At 40.9% G+C, this 20,824-nt stretch overlaps 1 protein-coding gene across 2 annotated transcripts in view; it reads left to right on the top strand.

Moving 5' to 3' along the window:
- Positions 1-20,824, top strand: part of COG6 (component of oligomeric golgi complex 6) — a 55,482-nt gene that overhangs the window by 32,040 nt on the left and 2,618 nt on the right. For both annotated transcript variants that reach the window (XM_037011970.2, XM_037011971.2), the window contains 5 exons: positions 4,564-4,695; positions 5,017-5,184; positions 9,063-9,170; positions 10,228-10,281; positions 13,022-13,101. In XM_037011970.2, the coding sequence (XP_036867865.2) occupies positions 4,564-4,695; positions 5,017-5,184; positions 9,063-9,170; positions 10,228-10,281; positions 13,022-13,101 (542 nt within the window). The remainder of the gene's footprint in view (positions 1-4,563; positions 4,696-5,016; positions 5,185-9,062; positions 9,171-10,227; positions 10,282-13,021; positions 13,102-20,824) is intronic.

A 20,824-nucleotide genomic window follows, 5' to 3' on the forward strand; every position in this document is an offset into this window, starting at 1 on the left:
CCATGAAGAACAGGTAATTCTCCTGAATACAGAGAAGCACGGAAAGTACCAGTTCCTTTTAGGTGGTGTAACACTGACATAAAAGCCTTTTAAAGATAGGACAAAAGTGAAAACAGCTAACCAGTTACTTCAGGTTTTTTAAAAAGTTAAAATAGTTAAGAATAAGTTAAGAATAACTTCAGGTCAAATCCAGCATTATATTAAAACCAAGTATGGGTTATATCCAGGAATACAAGAATATTTCATTGTTAGAAAAATGCTTCAGTGTTAAATAAGAAAATTTTGTATTATTGTGGTAGTTGATCAAACTGTAGGGGGGTAAATCTTAGTAAAAGTGTAGAACTACTGTAACCATATAGAGATAAACTAACAGCAGGCATCATAATTAACAGAGGAGCATTAGCAGTATAGATTCTATTTGTGTCAGGAAAGAACAAGACAAAAATACTTGGCAGTAACACTTTTAAAATATCAGAAAGCCCAGATAAATAAATAAGCAATATAAATATTTCAAAGGAGGAGGCATTAGATTATTTATGGATACTATGATGATTCACTTCAGAAACCCAAGAGAATTAATTGAAAGTTTGTCGAAGTAGTAAATGGATATAGAAGGGTAACTAGTGACAAGATCAAAATATATAAGTTTGGGGGAAATGGTAAAGTAGGAAGCTCCAAAATCTGCCTCCTGCACTACCTAGGCAGCCCTGGCGGGGTCTAATGTAACCATCTCAGGTCTCTGGAGTCTGCTGATAATACAAAATCTCAGTTGCTAGAGGAAGGCTCGGATGGTGAACTGTCACCAGTTTTGGTCAGTTTCAGCTCTCAGCACAGGAGCATCTACCCATTTCTCGCCCGCAGCCGTGGCAGGCAGCTGGGCCCTTTTCCTGCAGCGCCTTGCACACAGCTTGTGGAGCCGGTGGGCAGAAAGGGCCCAGTCCCCCAGACCTCAGGGAGTCGAGGCTCTGGCCAGGGGAGGCAGCTGTTGTCTTTGCGCCCCCACTGTTGCATTTCCCACTCAGGTGGGTTTCTGGGGATTTGAAGGGCCAGTGCTTTTGTTCACCCCCTTAATTTTTCTAGTGTGTCCCCTTTTGGGAGCCATACGTTAAAGACTAGGACATTCAGAAGCAGATGTGTATATGGAGAAAATTAGAAAGAAACTGCACATGTGCAGGGAAAGGAACAGGCTCATGAAAGACCTGAGAAGACCTTAAGCTTACACCTCCGCTGATCTTGATGCAGAGACAGGTTACGATAACTAAAAATAAACCAGAAACAGTAACAGAAAATGGCAAACCTTGGGGAAGGGAAAATACCTGCTTTCCAGAGTTACTAAATTATTACATTGAAATGTTCAGGTCCTGGTAAAAAAAATGACAAGGTGTACAAAGAAAAAGGAAAGTGTGCCCCATTCAAAGGAAAGAAAGAAATCAGAAGCTATTCCTGATGTCCTGATGGCAGTTCTACTAGACAGAGACTTTAAAACAATCATGTTAAAGGTTCTCAAAGAACTAAAGGGTGATGTGGAGAAAATCAAAAAGGTAATGTATGTACAAAATGGAAATAGCTGTAAAGAGTTAAAAAACTTTAAAAGAAACCAAGTAGAAATTCTAGAGTTTAAAAGTACATCAATTGAAATGAAAGGTTCAGTAGAGTGATTCAAAGGTGTATTTTAGTAGGCAGAAGACAGTATCGATGAACTTGAAGATTGGACCTTGGAAATTATTGAGTCTGAGGAATAAAAAGGAAAAAAGATTGAGGAGTAGTAAACTTTGTTTCTAGTGGTGATTTTTGTCTTTAAGTCTGTATTGTCTGAAGTTGTATAGCTACTCTAACTCTATTTTGGTTGCTGTTTGCAAGGTTTATCTTTTTTCCATCTTTTCACTTTCAGTCTGTTTTTGTCTTTCAATCTAGCGTGTTTCCTGAACACAGCATGTAGTTAGGTCGTGTTTTTGTTGTTTGTTTTTTATACGTCTGTCCGCCTCTGCTGGTTTTGGTCGTGCTTAACTTAATTGCTGATAAAGTAGGATTTATGTCTGCCATTTTGTTTTTTGTTCTTGTATGTCTTTAGTGTTTTTTTTGGTTCCTCTGTCCCTCCATTACTGCCTTCTTTTGTGTTAATATTTCCATCTTATTATTTAAATATATGTTCGTGAGTGTGTGGTGTGTGTGTGTGTGTGTGTGTGTGTGTGTGTGTGTGTACGTACATACAGTAGATAATTATTCTCTTAATGGTGCCCTGGGAATTAAAATTAGCATCTTAATTTACAACAGTCAAGTTTCAGTTAACACCAGCTTACTTGCAATAGGATACAAAAGCTTTGCTCCTGAATAGCCCAGTTCTCTTCTCCCTTTATGGTATTATTGTTATAAATCGCATCTTTCTACATTGTATGGTCATCAACATATATTTATAATTATTGCTTCATGCAGTTTTCTTTTAGACAGGGAAAAAAATGGAGTTACAAGCAGAAAGTCCATTAATACTGTCTTTTCTGTTTACCTGTGTCAGAATCCTTATTAGTGTTTTCCCTTTGTGCACATTTGAGCTGCCGTCTAGTGCCCCTTTGTTGTGTCCTGAGGAGTCCCTTTAGTATTTCTTGTGGAGGTTTGATAGTGAAGAATTTTGGTTTTGTTTGTTGGGCCTGTCTTAATGCCGTTTTCCTTCCTGAGTAGCCCTGCTGACGCAGAGCCCCCCGACCGTCTCCTGCCGGCCCTTGAGTGTGCCGGCCAGCGCCCCTGCTCTCCGTGTCGTCCGGTGACACATCTGCTGTCAGTCCTACTGAGAAGCCTAAGCTCAGGGGGAGTCATTTCTCTCCCTCACGCTGTCCGATTCTTTGTCTTTGGACAGTTTAGAATGCGTCTCAGTGTAGGTCTTTTTAAGTTTATTCTGCTGGGAGTTTGTGGAGCTACTTGGATGTTTAAATTCATGTTTTTTTTAATTACATTTGTGAGTCTTCTGCAATGATCTCTTCAAACGGTCTTTCTGCGCCCCTCGGCGCCCGCCAGTCTGAGCTCCCTCTTGTACTTGTGTCGCGGTGGCATCCCATAGTTCTCTGAAACTCTGGTAATTTTTTTAAGTTGTTTTTTCTCTCTCTTCCTCAGACTGGATAATTTTTATTGACCTGTCTTCAAGTGTCTTGATTATGTATTCTTCCTCCTTAAATCTGCTGTTGATTCCCTGTAGTGAATTTTTCATTTCAGTTATTTTGCTTTTCAACTCCAAAATTTTTATTTGGTTAGTTTTCTTTTTATCGTTTTTCTCTTTTTACTTGATATTCTCTTTTTGGTAAGACATTATTCTGATACTTGCCTTTAGTTAATCAACTAAATTCATTAACTGGAAGTCAACTGCCAGTCTCTGCTTTTTAGTTCTTTGAACATATTTAAAACATCGTATTTGAAGTCTTTGGCTAGTAATTTCAGTGTCTGGGTTTCCTCAGGGAAATTCCTTTTGACTGTTTATGTGCACGGCCTGCATTTCTCTGTTTGTTTGCATGTCTCTTACATTTTGTTTTTGTTGCCTTTATGAAGGAGGGATGATTCTCAGAAGTCAGTATTTCACCGTTCCTGCTGATGTCACTTATGCTTTAACTTTTATACGTAAAGATTTCTTAATACAGATCTGACACTTGAAAATTCTTATGCCTTTCTGTCTACCCGATGTAAGACTGAAGTCTCTTATGTGGACTTCAAGGTAGTCAGTGTTGTTTCATTTACAAAATCTGACTATAATAGTATAAGTACTCTGAAAAGTGTTTTTGGAAAAGTTCATGGGCACCTCTTCTTGGCTGTTGGGGTAAGCGAGTAGGGGTGATGGACCTGGCATTCTTTCTGGTTAGTAAGTTCCAGGCCCTCTTCTCAGCAGCTGAGATTCTGTGATCCCACTGAATCCTTCCGGATCCCTCTGAAGGTCTGCAGAGTCAAATAACTTCTCCAGGGCACAGAACTACTAAGTGGTAGGCCCAAATGTAAAATGGATCTCTTTGCCTCCAGTGCCTGTGATCAGTGACACTGTTACACTGTGTGTGTGATGTGTGCAGCCCATGAACCAGTCTCAGGAAATCGCCTGGTCTCTTGTTGAAGGATAGACTCCTAGGGCCTAAACCTATACTTACTGAGCTGCAGTCTCTGAGGTTTTGGCCTGTGATGGGTGGTGAGTCTCAGTTATATTACAGCTGTGGCACTGCTGTCTCTTGATTACTTTTTTCTCATGACTTGGTCTAAAGAAACTAAATACTAACTAGGCCATTACAAATCCACATGTCAGTGTAACTCTACAGTTCAAAGACCAGTAAGTTTTCTCATATTTTTTTGAATTTTAGAAGTACAAATTCTGTACTTCTAGTTGTGATACACTTATTCTGAAATAATCTAACAAAAATTTTCTGTCATTTTGTGTGCTGATTAGTACAACAAACTGTTGATAAACTATAGACTTAGTAATGGGTCAGCTCATGGTTTACATCTTTTACATATTATTTTACTGTGAATTGGAATTTACTTACACCTTAAAATACAGAGGGGAAAACATGAACAGTGATAAACCGTCCTTGCTTTTAGGTCGAGCTCCCACCACCTGATCTTGGACCAAGTTCCGCGTTAAATCAGACACTCATGCTGTTGCGTGAAGTTTTGGCATCTCATGGTTCTTCGGTCATGCCGCTAGATGCCCGCCAGGCCGATTTTGTGCAAGTATGTTCTGAATTCATTTTTCAACGATTGCTTATCGCTCTTCTGTTGTGCGTTCAGTGGAAATTCTGGCATTTTATAACCGATACTATTTTGACAATTAAGTTTTCCTTCAAATATTAAATCACTTCTGTTTAATCTACAAAGTATCTATTCATGGATGCCTGTTTTAAGAACTATTGTGATTTTTTTACCGTTTAGTCTTTTTCCTAGGTGCTTCTGTACGTCGGCCCCTTCTGGGTAGTTTGGCACTCATTGTGAAGTGTCCTGACCCAGGCCCGCGTCACCAGCTGGGGGGACTTTCATATGACCCTGCGCCCACAGGTGCTGTCCTGCGTCCTGGACCCTCTCCTCCAGATGTGCACAGTGTCTGCCAGTGGCTTGGGCACCGCTGACATGGCCACTTTCATGGTCAATTCCCTGTGCCTGACCAGGACGACACTGGCTCTGTTTGAGTTCACTGACCGGCGCCTGGAAATGCTGCAGTTCCAGGTAAATTTTGCCATAAAATGACTGCTCAAAACCGCTGTGGTTTTTTCCCTCCATATAATCTCAGTTCCTCTGTTCACCTCATTTCAGTGACCTACTTTCTATAAATCCTTTGTTACACTCTGATGGAAGGCCACACACACACACACACACACACACACACACACACACACACACACACACACACACACACACACACACACACACACACACACACACACACACACACACACACACACACACACACACACACACACACACACACACACAGCCTTTCACTTTTGTTCTAGAGAAGCCAGAATATGTAATGAGTAGATATTTTATGTGATGGTAGAATGAAGCTTTCTGACTAATTGGATGGTTATTCTGTATGCACATTTCAGTCTCTAAACTGTGAATAATATGCTAGATTTTCTAAGCTGCGCAGCTAGTGCAGAAGGTGCTACAGAGGACAGATATATTTTTATCCATGTGTAACCCAGTGTAGGCGAACGTTACCATTTGTCGCACAAATCACTCCAGTTCCATAAAGCCAAACGGTATCAATGAAGAGAGTCTCTAAAGTGGCCAAAACAAAGCTATTTATAAAATTTGCTGGATGCTTGGCTTCTGATTTTGAAAGTAATTTTTGGTAAATACAATGTTTAAAGAAAACTCAGTGTTCTGTGTTGTCATAAAAATATAAATAAATGGGCAGTGGCTATAGTAAAAATTTATTTGTAAAGTTTGGAGATTTTCCTGACGAATGGGTCTTGATTTATCTAAATTTGTGATATTTTCTAATTTGTAATTCCTTCTTTTAAAAAATATAATGAGTTCTAATTAATTTTACTTCCTAGCATAACTTTTTTGTTTTATGTGGAATTAATAAAGTTTTCTTAATGCATTGGTTTTTTACTGTGAATTAGTTCATCACTAATTCAACACCAAGCTCTGCCATTTGTCTGAACCTTTTCTCAATGTTCAGGTACACCAGGTGTTCATCAGCCTATTCTGTCACTGAGTAGGTTTTTTTAAATGTGCCATGATGGTGGTTTGCGTCCCCGCAGGTCGCGCCCTGTGTGTGAGACCCTCGTAGGCCTGCACTGCCGTCATGCTTGCTGATGGGCACTGGGGCACTGCCGGGCTCGTGGACCAGCTGCAGGCGGTGGGAGAGACGACTGCACAGGCATCTCAGGGACGCCGCAGCTCGGTTCCAGACCAGCCCAGGATAGCAAATACCGCAGCTGCGCAAGTCATGAACTTTATGATTTCCCAGTTCATGTGAAAATCACTTTACACATACCGCAGTCTGTTATGTAATAGCAAATCATTGTCTGAAACAATCAAATCAGTGTACATACCCTAATGAGAAAACACTTGATTGCCAAAAAATGCTAACTGTATCTGAGCTTTCAGTGAGTCGTGATGTTGCCAATGGAGGGTCAGCTTTGATGTTGTGTCTGCCGAGTGGTCAGTCGGGCTGGTGGTTGCTGAAGGATGGGGTGCCCGTGGTAATATCTTAAAATGAGACAGCAGTGAAGTTTGCCTTGCAGATTGTTCCTTTCACAGATGATTTCTCTGCAGCATGTGAAACTGTTTGATAGCTTCTCCCCAAAGTAGAGCTGCTTTCAAAAATGGAGTCAGTCCTCCCAGACCCTGCCACTGCTTTACCAGACAAGTGTATGTAGCACTCTGAATCCTCGGTCGTCACTTTAGCACCCTTCCCCGGGAGTCGCCTCCGTCTCGAGGCCACTGGCTCTGCTCGTCATGAGAAGCAGCTCCTCCCCTGAGGATGCCCCCTGAGACGTGGCCGCTCAGCCCCGTGCTCCAGGCCCCGCTCCCGACTCCAGCCCTCGTGCGGTCTCCGCCGCACCTGCAGTGGCCGCCTGCGTTGGTCTTGAACCCTTCAGATCATTTTTTGGAGTCAACTTCTTCCTGTGGATGTCGATACTTTCACTTCTTCCCATGAATCATGGATGATCGTAATGACATCTAGAGGAAAATCCTTTCTAGCCGCTTTCGCCTTGTGAAATGTATTTTTTCAATAATCAGACTTGAAAGCCAGAAGTATTCCTTGTCCGTGGGCCGCAGAATGGTTGCTGTGTCAGCAGGCATGAGAATAATGTTCATCTCACTGTCCGTCCCCAGCAGAGCTCTTGGGTGGCCAGGCCATTGTCAGTGAGCAATAATATTTTGGGCTTAAAATATTCAGTAAACCATACGGGAAATGACCGTGCTGTCATCGGGCCTTGCTGTTCCATTCACAGAGCACAGGCAGCGTAGACTGAGCAGCAGTCTGAAGGACCCTGTGAGGTCCGGCATGGCCGACCTGTCCCCGACCAGCAGTAGGTGACCTTACTGCCGAGAGAGATTCTCGATGTCAGCGTTGCCTATCAGGAGCCCATCAGCGCTCTCCCACCCCTGCTTGGCTTCTTCCAGGGTCTCAGGGGGGGAGCGCGGGCTGGTCTGACGCTCCTGCTTGTGGGAACGTGCTCTGTCCGTCTGGAAGCTTGTTCGGCTTGTCCTTTGAGTTCAGATATTTCCTCAGAACGGTCTTTGGTAGGTATCGCTCTCCGTTGTTCGCATCTCAGAATTTGCAGAACCATTTTAGTCTGAAGATGTAACCCTTTCTTTTGATCAGTCAAGTTTTATGATATCTTTAATTAATCATCACTTCTCCATCTCTTACGTTTGCATTCTGAAGCTCCTGCCCTTAGTTGGTTTTATCACCTCCAGCTTCTAATTTCTCTTCACTTTAATCTGTTTCTTTGATGCTAACTTTGTATTACTTCATTTTTCTCACATGTGCTGATTTGGTTCTTAGGAACTCCTTCATTAAATGTTAATATTTGCACATCTTGTTTTTCTTTGATTTCTGGTAAGTACAGTAAAAGCTCTTTCTTGAGCATTCACTTAAGAAAATTAGTCTGCATTTTTCAGTCATGCTGCCTCAGGAAAAGATGCCGTTCTAATTATTCAGTTGGGTTTCCTCTTAGAAGTTACTCACCTCTTTTAAATAAGCTGTAAGCTTTGGGGGAAGGCTCAGCTCCGGGAGCCCTTGGTCAGCGGCAGGAAGTCGGGTGGAAGCAGCGCAGTTAGCAGGGTGCCGGGTGCCAGGCGCCGGCAAACAGGCCGGCAAATCTGAGGGACTCCAGGTGAGGAGTGGGTTGCCCTGCCGACCCTCAGGCCGTGTGGTCAAGGTAAGGGAAGAGCAGACCTCTCCGCTCCGGGGAGCCCCCTTCCGTGGGTGTGCCCCACTGGCATCAGGGGTTTCCCCAAAGCTGGCACAGAGCGGGCGTGCATGTGTAGCTCGCATCGCCAGCCGGCTCATGTCGGGCAGTTGCTGAACCTGAAGTCTGACCAGCCCCCTGCTGGGCCCTCCGCTCTCCCTGGTTGGCACAGCGCTGCCCCCTCCTCCGGAGACCTCCCTGCCTCGGCCCGCGGCACCGCCCCGCTGCTCCACACGGTCCGTGATTGGGTGGGGCGCCCAGCGGGTGCGGAGGGCGAGGTCGAGAACGTCAGGCCCTCAGCACCCCAGACTTCTCCTGGCTGTCTGATTTTATGTTGTGGTTTATTAGTGGTGTTTGTTTCTTTGTGGTTCGCTTATGACCAGCTTTTAAAAGAGTTGAGAAGCAACTCTAGATTTTTGACTAGTGGCCAGTCCTGGACTCCTCTCTGGTGGTCATTATATAAAGGTAAGACTCTCTCTCTTAGAGGCCTTCCTCTCTCGGGGAAGGATGCGCTTTGGTCACAGAAGCTGCCCCTGTGTCTCGGAGTCCGCCTCTGCCATGCGGGGACCAGGTCACGGGGAAGAGCTAAGACTCAGGGCAGCGAGCTCACACCCACGTCAGTCTTACTCCTCTTCTCAAGCGTTTTCTTTCCATTGTGTTTTATTTCAGATTGAAGCGCATTTGGACACACTTATAAATGAGCAAGCTTCCTACGTGTTAACTAGAGCAGGCTTGAGCTACATCTACAGCTCTGTGCAGCAGCATAAACCTCAGCAGGTGAGCCCGGGGCTGCCCCTGACTAGAGGGGGGCGCCAGGGCAGGGGCGGCTCCGCCCGAGCACAGCTCTGCCGTCAGCCCTGCTCTGGCTGACCAGCTCTTTCTCACTGAGAAAGTGACCGGCTCTGCGCCTGTAGGTGGGCTGTATACGCGCAGTAACCATATCTGTGTCATGGGGTCCTTCTGAAGACTGACTGATGCAATGCAGGTGTGGTTCCTAGATGACCCCCTGAGATGGGGTAGAGTGCCCCAAAATATTAACTGTCCTCTTTACTACAGATAGTTTTGGTTAACAGTAACAAAAATATACAAAAAGTAGTAGTATAAAATGTATAAAGGATATTTATACTGGTAAATTTTTCAGAGTTCTGTATCGCTGTCAGTTAATTGAGTGCATAGATTACTATAAATCTGTAGTATTATCTCCTTTTTAATTCAAGTCATGGTCCGTTACTTGGAAAGGTAAATACTCCTGGGGTTGTCTGAGATCTTGTTAAGTTGCAGAACTCCAGTGGAAATAGGGGATGGAGTGGCGGGGACCCCGGAAAACCACGGAGGCACCCTTCTTTGAACAGCAGAGAACTCTGTTAAACCACATCAGCATGAAGAATATTTCATAGTCTAGGAACTCTTACATAAGTCTCAAAGATCAACAGTTCTGAATTTTTCCTTCTGATGAAGTAGTAGTAACAGATTTCCACCCCCGGGAGCCAGTTTGCTGCCCTTTGGTGCCACCTCAGTGGCCAAAGTGAATCCAGCAGCCCCCGTTCTCACTGCCGTGTCCCAGGCACCTCATGGCCTCTTTCCTGCTTATGAGTAAATCGGAAGTATCCTGAAACTTCTTAATAGCCTTATGGGCTTCTCCCTCTAACGAATACCGTGGAGTGCCTTCATGCTAGTTACCCAACAGTGAGCAAATCCTAGTCCCTGCTGTACGGGGGTTAGAAGACGTGACACCTGAGTTCCTCGGGATTCTGGGCAACCCATGAGTGGACTGTGTTCCATAAGTAAACTGAAATGTAACATATTTTTTACATCTTAAAAAAAATTTTTTTAGGGCCCGTTGGCTAATTTGCCCAACCTTGATTCTGTGGCATTGAAGGCTGCAATGGTAAGTGCACAGTAAAGCCTTTCGGCAAGGGTTTCCGTGTGGAATATCTCTCTTAACTTCCTCCTGTGTGATCCTTGTCCTGGGTGGTAATCTTCTCTCTTGATAAAAAGTTACTCACACTGGGTCCGTGCCAATGATTGCACATTCATTCCGTTCTGTTAAGGAGGTCTGACCAGACCTATGTTTGTAGTAATAGTCCACCACGCCCATCAGTCCCGTCACTCCTGTTTGGGTTTCTTCATTTTCATTTTTACTCTTGACCTAATGGAGAAGCAGGAATGACAGACATGAAGAGGTTGGGCTGTGATCATATAGATTTCCTGCTGTCAGGGAGCCACGGCTTAGAGGCTGCGACTGCTCCCTGAGATGATAACTGGAGTCAGTTCCAGTCCCAAAATAAAATAATATATTATCCTTGAGGGTGAGACTCACTCACTTTATTACCTACTTTTCAAGTGAACAGCTCGCCTGCACACCCCTCCTTCATGAGCGCCCCATTGGTGTGCACTTCGCATGTAAGTACATCATTCAGTTGGATGGCACTCCTTAGCCCTGCCAGGAATGATCCCCTTGGGCGCTTTAAGGAACAACAATGAATAAGAGCAGGAGCCATTAACAGCATTTTTCAAGGGTTAGCTCTTTCAGCCTCACAATCCCATTCACCCCTGAGTGTGTGGCCTTCACCGCTGTGCCGTAGTGCCCGTCCGAATGGTTTAAATACTCACGTGTACTCACTGTACAGTTGTTCGCCTAATGAAGAGTTTCAAATGACTTCTGCAATTTGAGAACTTTTCTCTCTGTCATCTTACAGAGCTGAATTTAACTGAAAATAGCTAACGAATGCAAAGAATGCAGAGCTAACAACATTAATATTAGACAAGATAGATTTTATAAAACTAAATAGGATACAGAAGGAGCATTATGTCACACAGAAGACAGTATGCAGAGAAGTACTGTTACAGCCTCTGGTATCAAACATACCAGTAAAAGCTGCAGAAATGCAATAAAGATTTGATTCCAAAATGTTCAAATAAAGATAAATAGAAATGAATAAGTTTTAGATTCACTAGACAAAGAAGTTTCTTAGTTAAACATACACTCACAACGGTGCCTAATCACCCACTCGAAGGCACCGGCCCCCGAGTGCGGCAGGCGTCCGGAGACGAGCAGCCCAAGTGGCGCGCAGTGTGTTCCCCCCTCCGTCTTCCTTCCCTGACACATGCCCAGGCCATGGTGTGAACCCACGAAGTGTATCTGACCCCATTACAAGTTCCTGTGTGCCTGGGCTTAAATTTTAAAAACGATGAAGTTGAATATCTTAGGTCTTTCTGAAGAATGGTCTTGTTTTGTGTGATCCCTTGATGTATGTATACCTGTGTGTTCGTATGTGCCTGTCTGTTTATGTATACCTGCCTGTGGCCTCCGCTTGGGTGCTTCACAGGCAACTCAGTTCAGCTTATGCAAACCTGAGCGCTCCTGACCTCCCCGCCCCGCCCGCCCTGTCCCCTCTGAGCATTCTTAACTCAGCAAATGGTAAGACCATCTGTCTGTTTATCATTTCAACAGTTATCAACCAAGTATCTTCTGTTTTCTAGGCATCATGCTAAGAACTGGGGTGAAAATAGACATGCTGTAGTGAGGAATGCAGCTATTACACAACTGAATAAACAAATGCAGCTATGAGTTGTGGTAATACTGTGAATTAAATTATATAGATCCAAAATTTGGGAGCCAAGCCCCTCGTCCTATCACTAACCAGCTCTTGATACGTTTACTCCTTGATTCTCTGGAAGGTCTCCTCTTCTCTCCAGCTTTATTCCGTTTACCATCTGAGGTGCTGCAGTAGCTGCCTGTTTGGTGTCCTTACGCAGACCATTCCAACCCTCCATTCCATTTATCTTGCATAGCCAGACTTAGCTCCTTGGAACTTCAGATTATTCCCCTACTCCAGTGATTTCCTAATGCTTTTACAGTGAGAATCCAAATCCCCTAAAAAAGCTTGAGGTCCCACATGAACTGTTAGCCACTGTCTTGCGCATCTCAAGCCGTTGTCCATGCTGTCCCCACGCCCTGAGCCCCCGCTGCACACACACACCCAGTGTATACTCATCTTTGAGGTCTCACTTCAAATGCCCTTTCCTCAGAGGGGCTTTTGCCAAACACACGGCCTGGGCCCGCCCTCCTCATTTACGCTTGGTTCGCACCTTGGTTTTTTCCTTCATAGCGTTTGACCCAGTTTGTGACTGTGTATGAATTTGTATTATCAGTTTGCTGCCCCCCACTGAGCCTTAAGCCCCACGAATCTAGGCACTGCCGTCTTGCTCACCATCACATTCACGTTACCTGTACAGTGCCTGTCTGACAGTAGGTTCGTGATAAATATTAGCTGAGTGAATAAATGAATGAATGATTGACAAATGCAGTGGATTTAAGAAAGTCAGGTAGACTTGAAATCTGATGACTTTCTTCTTCCTGTTATTACTCACAAGTTTGGTGAGAGAGATTAAGGTGAGTGGCTTGGATTCAGAATTTTAGAGTTGGTATGGCTGATATTGACTACATTAAACTGACACCTTTAAGGAGTTTTAGAACACCTAGTAATGCATTTGGATCACAAGAGACTCATTGTTTGGAATATCGGATTTTTTGCTAAGATGTAACCTTTAAAAGAAATGCCTGTATTTGAGATGTTTGTTAGCAAATACTTGCATTTTAGGTTTTGCTGTTCTGTTTCATTTAGGCTCAGTTTGATCGCTATCTGTCGGCCCCAGATAGCCTGTTAATGCCACAGCTGAACTTCCTTCTGAGCGCCACAGTGAAGTAAGTAATTTCTGGTCACAATCAGTTGGTAAAGAATCACGTATTTTTAATACCAGGCATACTTCTTGAGAAAATTTATTTTCAGTAATAGGAGATTTACCATAGATCGAGAGTTAGTAAGCTTTTTCTGCCTCACTACCCCTCAGAGATCTGACCTGACCCTGTTATACTTATTTCTTCCATGTGTATAGCTCCAATATTTCTGTTTAGTGAATAATTTTTTAAATTAATCTGAATATAACTGGAACTGGATAGCCATAAAACCAGATTCACTTATATAAACAAACAGGTCAGAATGATATTGAATAGGTCATGAAAGATCAGTAATATGTTAATAGTCTAATGCAGATGAATGACTGTATAGTTTTGGACCTAAGCAGTTTCTATAGATACATAATTGTTCAGTATCAGATATTTATCAGGAATGCGTTGAGGACAAAGGACTGTACATTAAAATGTTAAAATATGATGGAAGAAACTAAGAGATTGTATTGTCCAACTTTCTTGATTTTAAGAAAAATAATGACATACTAAAATTATCTACAAGTCGGAAATTAGACATCTACATATATACATTTTCCCTTCCCATTCAACCAGCTGTGTATTAAATGTTCTGTTTGTAACAAGCACTAGGGATCAAGGGTTAAAAGACATTTGTGCTGCCTTCACGGATCACGGTCTCACGGGTCATTTGGGCACGTGGGCAAATATTCACTAAAAAGTACAGTGAGTAGGGAACCGCCTACTCACTGTGATGTGAAGAAAACCTTGCATCTGTTGGAAAGGATGCGATGCCAGAGAGGTGCGCACTGCCCTTCTGTTGTCCTGGAGGGCAAGCTGGCAGCAGTAAAAAGGCCAAGAAGCGGCTTCTGACTCAGTATTCGGAAGAATTTGGTGTCTGTTAGAACTGGCCGGAAATGGGATAGATCATTTTCTCTCTCAGACATAGAGTTAGGAATTCCCATGTTAGCTGTGGTTAGAATGAATGATTATATAAGAAACTCCATTATACCATTGGTCATATTCTTTGTGTTTCTTCAATTAGTTTTTTAACAAAATATCTTTAGTTCATTTACATTTAACCAGGTTTCAATATTTTAAATATTGAGTTGTTTGCAGCATGACTAAATGTAGGCATACCATTATTCTTCCCTTGCTACAATGATTGAGGGCAAATTTTAATGTGCTTTAAAGGTGGCATTGCAGCTCAGATGCCAATAAAGGAAAAATGGGACAGATTTGCTATATTACACTTTAAATTTTTTTGTTTGTTTACAGAAAAAATATAAACTAAGTTAAAATATAAACGGTAATGTGAAAACTATTTTCAAATTATGTAATAGATTATACTTAATATAGAATAAGGTCTACAAAACAGTAGAAATGGGCATCATATGTTTGGACAAGTCATAGAAGAGGGGCAAATGGCAAATGCAAGAAGATAATAATGGTCAAAAATGCAAATTAAAACAGCAGTAAGAATTTCTTCCCATCAGATCACTGACAAGAACTTTGTTGTATACTAGTGATAAAGGTCTTGGAAAAGCATTTTCATACTCTGTTGGTGAGATTATAAATTAGTACAGTCTTTGTGCAGTTTGACATTATCAAAATTTAAAAGGTCTGCAGCTTTAGACTCAGGGATACCTCTTAGTAGAATTTTTGCCCTTTCTTAACTTTTGTAAGAGTTAAAAATAAATCTGATGAACTAGCAGTGAGGTAAAGCCCTTTATGTGGATATGTCTGAATTATTTGTATCTGAGGACTTTTCAGATTTCCTAAAACTTAAATGTTATTTCAAATCAAATGTTTGTCTTCTGTTACTGAAGAAATATTTTAGGTTCCCATTAATTGGTATTGTCTCATTTAACAGTAGTAGTGCAAATTTTGTTACTAACAAAGTCAAATGAACATAGTTTTTGGTACATTATTTCAAAAATCTATATATTTTTAGTATTTTGGTTTTATATACCTCACATCCTGTTATAAGTACTAATTAAAATGACATTTAAAAATTGATATATGCAAATAGTTTATATAAATACGAACAGTGCAGCAAAGATTAGAGATCAGTTAGTACCTATTTAACCGCTGCTTTTTTCATTAAGAAAATTTCTAAAATGTTATTTGCAGACTATTCTGAAATTAAATGTATTTTTGGGTTTTTATTAGGAGAAATATATGGTATCAACTTGGCTACTTATTTTAAAAATCAGGATTGCTTTGGAGCATTTTACATATTTAAGATTTACTATTGAAGCTGATATTCTAACTGTGCTTTTCCCCCCTCCTTTTTTCTAATTGATGGCATTTCCTTATTTACAAAATAATTTTTATTCTTTCTGCTTCTCTATAGCCAGCCACTCTATATATTTGATCTTATTTATAAAGCATTTGAAATAATAGGAGATAATTTTATCCAGTTAAATTTTGAACCTTTTCAAAATGGCAGTATATTTGTAAGCAAAAGTAATTTGTATCTTCATGTCCCCAATTTCTCTTTCTATTCATATTTATTTAAAATTGCAGTTGTTTCTTTGAAATAGATCTTGAAACGTAGCACATTCTCTCGTACCCCGGTCCCGTCTTGCTCTGTGGACGCTGCCGAGCTGGCTGCCCGTCTCGGCGGTGCGGGGCCCTCGGGGCGGCCGGTCCTTGGGGCTGCCCTCCAAAGGAGATTCTGAGTGAGCCCTGCAACCTTGGAAAAATTGTTACACAAATTTAAGTAGCCAGGAAACAAGGTTTTATCGAAAATAGAGAAAAGGATAGAAAAAGAAAATTCAGTTGACCCTTGAACAGTGTAGGGTTAGCAAAACTAATTTATATCTTCATGTCCCCCAATGTAGCAAAAAAAAATCCACATATAACTGTTGACTCTCCAAAAACTTAACTACTAATAGCCTACTGCTGACTGGAACCTTACTGGTAACATAGTCAGTTAACACATATTTTGTATGTTATATGTAATATATACTGCATTCTTACAGTAAAATGAGCTAGAGAAAAGAAAGTTTTTTTACATTGTCCCAAATCTGAAAAAATGTTTCCAGTGCATATTGAGAAAGTCCACATATAAATAGGTCTATGCAGTTAAAACCTGTGTTAATCAATGATTACCTGTAGCTTTAAAGAATTCTTCCTTTCTTCCATTCTTGGGGTGAGTTAGAAGGGTGTTGTTCTTTTTTTCAATGCCAAACTCAGTATTCAACTTTCAGTGGTCTTAAAGTAGTTAAATGGACTATAGAAACCACAATTATGCATGTAGAAGATATTTTTCAGTATATTTTTTAATTGGGTCAGAATTATTTCTATGAGTAATTTAAGAAATATATGGATAAATGCTTCCTAGAGTGAGTCTATAGGGTATTGCATATGATTTGAGAACTCTTTATCCAGGCATCTTCCTCTATATACACTAGAAATAAAGCATATACCTTTAAAAGGAACTACTACCTTTTTTAAAAGAGGTAAATGGAATAAATTTCTTCTATTTACCTCCTTTTAACTCACTTACATTAACGAAAATCAACAAAAATAAAGCAATTTTGTGATGGAAAAAACTATCAGGGAAAGAGCAACTACTGGAAACCTTCGAGCTAGAACATAGCTGGAGCTCGCACGACGCGTTGGAGACCAGGGGATGTCCAGGCCTTAAAAAGCACGGTTGGCCTAGTCCATGAGATCTTCAGAGCCCTGTAGACTCACACTAATAAAGCTTAAAACAAACTTTCCAAGGACAATGCTGATCTTCAACTCAATCAACTGCCTTTCAGAGCAAAACGTAGCATTCTTAAAGACTTAACAACAAATGCAATCAGTAATATAGCATTCATAATGCTGAGCATGCAATAAAAAAATTACTTGGGTGGAGTAGTAGGAAAATATGAACCCAAACTAGAAAAATCCAACAGAAACAGATTCAGATGATGGAGTTCACGAAATTAGCAGTTACGATCTTTAAAGCACCCGTTTAAAATATATTCAAGGACTTAAAGGAAAACATTATTTTATTGAGGGAAAAAAATAGGGAATTTTACAAAGTGGAAATTCTAGACCTGGAAAACATCATATCTAAAATGAAAAATTCACTGAAAGAGCACAGTGGCCAGTTGAGCCCCTAGAAGGAAAAGTCAGCCAACATCCAAACCAGAGCACAGAAAGAAAAAAATTAAGGGCTGGGAAACGATGAAGAGCCCTGGTGAACTGTGAGATAATATTAAGCAGTCTGATGTAGGTATGACTGGAGTGTCGCAGTAAGATCGACGCAGAAGAAAAATTGAAGAAATAAGAGTTTTTGCCAAATGCATGGGAAACAGGAACCCACAGATCCAAGAAGCCCAGTGACCCAGCACAGAAAAGTATACTGAGGCTGCTATGACCAGCTTATTGAAAATGATTGAAAAAGAGAAAAATCTTGAAAGTAGCCAGAAGGGAAAAAAATATCTTACTACTTCCAGGGGAATAGTGGTAAGCATACTACTGTCGTCTTGTCAGAAGACAACAGAATATCGTCGTCTAAGAGCGACGGCACTTTTGACTGCCTTGCTACATGTAATAAAGCTCAGTTTAAGTGATAACAGAGCCTGAATGTTGAAAGAAGCTATTTTTGGAAATGCTGGGTTTGTGGTAATGGTGAAAGTTGTATCATGTTGTTATGGCAACCAAAGCCCTAAAGTACTGACTACTGACAAATTGACTGGTTCTGGGAGTAAGCAGTTCTGTTCTTTTCACAGCTCAGTGCTTTAATAATTACTTAAAATACACTTAGTTTCCCTGGGCACATTTTAAAATGAAGATGATATCTCCATTTAGGCATATATTAATCTTTATTAGTATTTTTGAAATTTATAATAAAAGATTTTATAGCACTATGACATTTATAATTGGCTGTTAATGTATGGTACTCTAATGCATAAGTGATTGAAAAATATTGCCTTTCTGTAAAATTTTATAACAATCTCATCTCCTTCAGTTAAAATTTTTTTTTCTGGTATTAAATTAACTGTATGGTTATTGCCTCTGATGTATGATACACTAGCATAGCAAACTGCTTTCTAAAACTTGGAAACAGAGCAGATGGGGCCTGGAGAGAACAGCACGTCCTTCCAGCGTCGTGCTGAAGCACTGTCAGCGGGCCCATCAAAAATTAATTGTTCAGGGGAATGTGCCTTGTTTGATTCAGTTTACTGTTAATTCAGGATCGCGTGGATTTTCATGTCCTGTGGTTTCTTTGGCTTCAACGCATGTAACCCATTTGTATCTGCCCTTCCTTTTCCAATGCCTGTAAGTAACCAGTTCCTCAAAATGTCTTATGAAGCAGCTTCACCATCTTAGTAGTTTCCTCATTAATGAGATAGTAAATTTTTGACGTTCATTCATTGTTTATTTGTATGATTCATGTTTTAATTTTAAAATTTATATTTGTACTGTGAGGATTATTAAACTTCCCAAAGGCCAGCAGGGTTCCATTTAATAAATTACTACCTATGAGAATTTCATGGTAGTAAAGAAACCGAGAAAGTTAATGGTCTAACTTATAGATGATCTTGGCTTACACTCCAGTAGAAGTTTTTCTTTTCAACTGGACTTTTCTCATAGACTTTGGTCGTGTGAAAAGCAGGACTTACTTTTATAATTTAACCTACAGAAACAATTCTAAAACTGCTGTCCATGCATCAGTTTCTGGCTTGGCTGTGATGGATCAAAACATCAGCGTGGCCAACACCTCTGACCCTGCATTGTTCAGAGGTCAGCTATACTTTCTAAGATAATGGATGAAGTTACATAGTTAGCACTATAAGTAAAAGGGGGAGATAGTAAAATGCCAAGAAAATAAACTGTTTTAGCAGTTCAGCTATACCACCCATTTATATACAAATAATATACTTATTATAAATTATTATTTAAGAAGCCTAATTCCCCCAAATAATGTTTGTATGTGTATCTGTATGTGTGTTTTTGTGTATGTTTATATGTCTATAAATAAATAGGCACAAAGGTTTTTTTAACATCAATTAACATGCTCTTTATTCTCAATAGAATGGTACAGTTTAAAAGCTGAAAGTACCTTCTAACGATGACAGATTTCAGTATTTTTTTTTACAGTGTGAAATTAGTCCTGGAAAGATTACATTCTTATTCAGTAATAAGTGGTAGAGCTTCAACTAGACCCAAGGTATTCTGACCGTAATGTCTGTCACTACACCATTTATCCCTACTTTGTGTCATTAATTAGGAAAAAACTGAGTGAATGTGAGTGTATGAACCTGTACCAGGCTTTGGTAATGACCGTCAACTCTCACATTTGTCCGGAAACACGGCGTCTCTGTCAGTCACAGTTCTCACTACTCTTTACAGTGTGACTTGGATTCACTTGGAGAATCTCTCTCTTCGTTGCATTTCTGTCCCTTTGGCTTCAGCCGCCGATAGGCTGGGAGGAACAGCCTCTCCCCTGCCCTTTCTCCTTCCCACTACGTGAGAGACTTGCTTTTCTCCACAGGATTTGGTGTCTCCTGTCTGGTCACCACAGCCACGGTCATATTTCAGTGCCTCCCCTATCTTGGTGGCCTCTTAAACCGAGGATCACGGTGAACAAGCCCTGTGACATCAAACGGCAGCATTCAAAATGAATTGTGAACTCTTAGTCGGGCTTTGACTTAACTTTATTTAATTGTATCTTAGCAGTGTCTCTTTAATTCTGGTTTTCTCCACTGCAGATTTATAATGATTCTTCAGCTGCAGTGTGAGTTACAGACATTTACAAGCTCATTCATCTTATATGTAGAAAATGTGCCCTGAGTTCCAACTAAGCTTCAGTAAATTAAAAATTTTTTAATTCTGTGTTTATAATTCTGTATCCTGTATTCATTCTATATTTGCCAGTTGGTCTGGATTTTTTTTAATGGTATTTAATATTCATTATTGTACCTTACTATGATTTTAAACTCCTTTCTGAGAGGGAGAGCCTTGTTTCTGTGCATTCATTATATGGTATAAATACGCAATATGTTCAGGTTGACTATAGATTTTTGAGTATGAGGTGTAATGACTGCTTTTATACATCCCCCAAAGTCTTTTTTTTTTTTTGAGTAAAGAGCCCTGTATTATGAGATCCATTTTTTGATAAATGGGTTGCAAAATGGGTTATCAAATGTATAGTACATTTAAAAGATTTTGTAAATGCCAGTGTATAGTATTTTTCAGCTGTTTCCTTTATGGAAAATAATTTTTGTGTCATTTTGATGCATCCATTGTTAAACTCAGTTATAGGGACAATCACCAATAGACAGATGAAAAAAATCTCAACGCCTTATCTGGCTCGGTAGATTTCCAATCGAGTTTACCATCTCCCTCCAGCAAAACTGTAGGACAGCAGCATCTCAACCCCTCAGAGGGCTTCCTCATGTCCTTCCTCCTCCTACCCACTATCGTATTGGAAGTTGTAGCAGTTTTTTGAAAATGTTAAGTTGCTTCAACTCAGCAGGAGTTTGTGGTCCCGTCAGAACAGGGTGCTCATGACCCACGATCCTAAGTGACTTCCCTCCCCGTTCACAGATGAGGAGAGTACATGGTTACTGAGAATAAGCACATTTAAAGGTGTGAGAGAGAGACAGAGAGGCGTTCTGGGTGAATGGAGGACTTGAGGTCAGCAGGGGCAGGCAGAGAGGACAGCCGGGAGTCGCACTGGACTGCGGGGTTAGAGTGGTGGTGTAGCAGGAACGAT

This window comes from Manis javanica, chromosome 1 (genome assembly GCF_040802235.1).
Source record: "Manis javanica isolate MJ-LG chromosome 1, MJ_LKY, whole genome shotgun sequence".
In the NCBI taxonomy this organism is placed as follows: domain Eukaryota; kingdom Metazoa; phylum Chordata; class Mammalia; order Pholidota; family Manidae; genus Manis; species Manis javanica.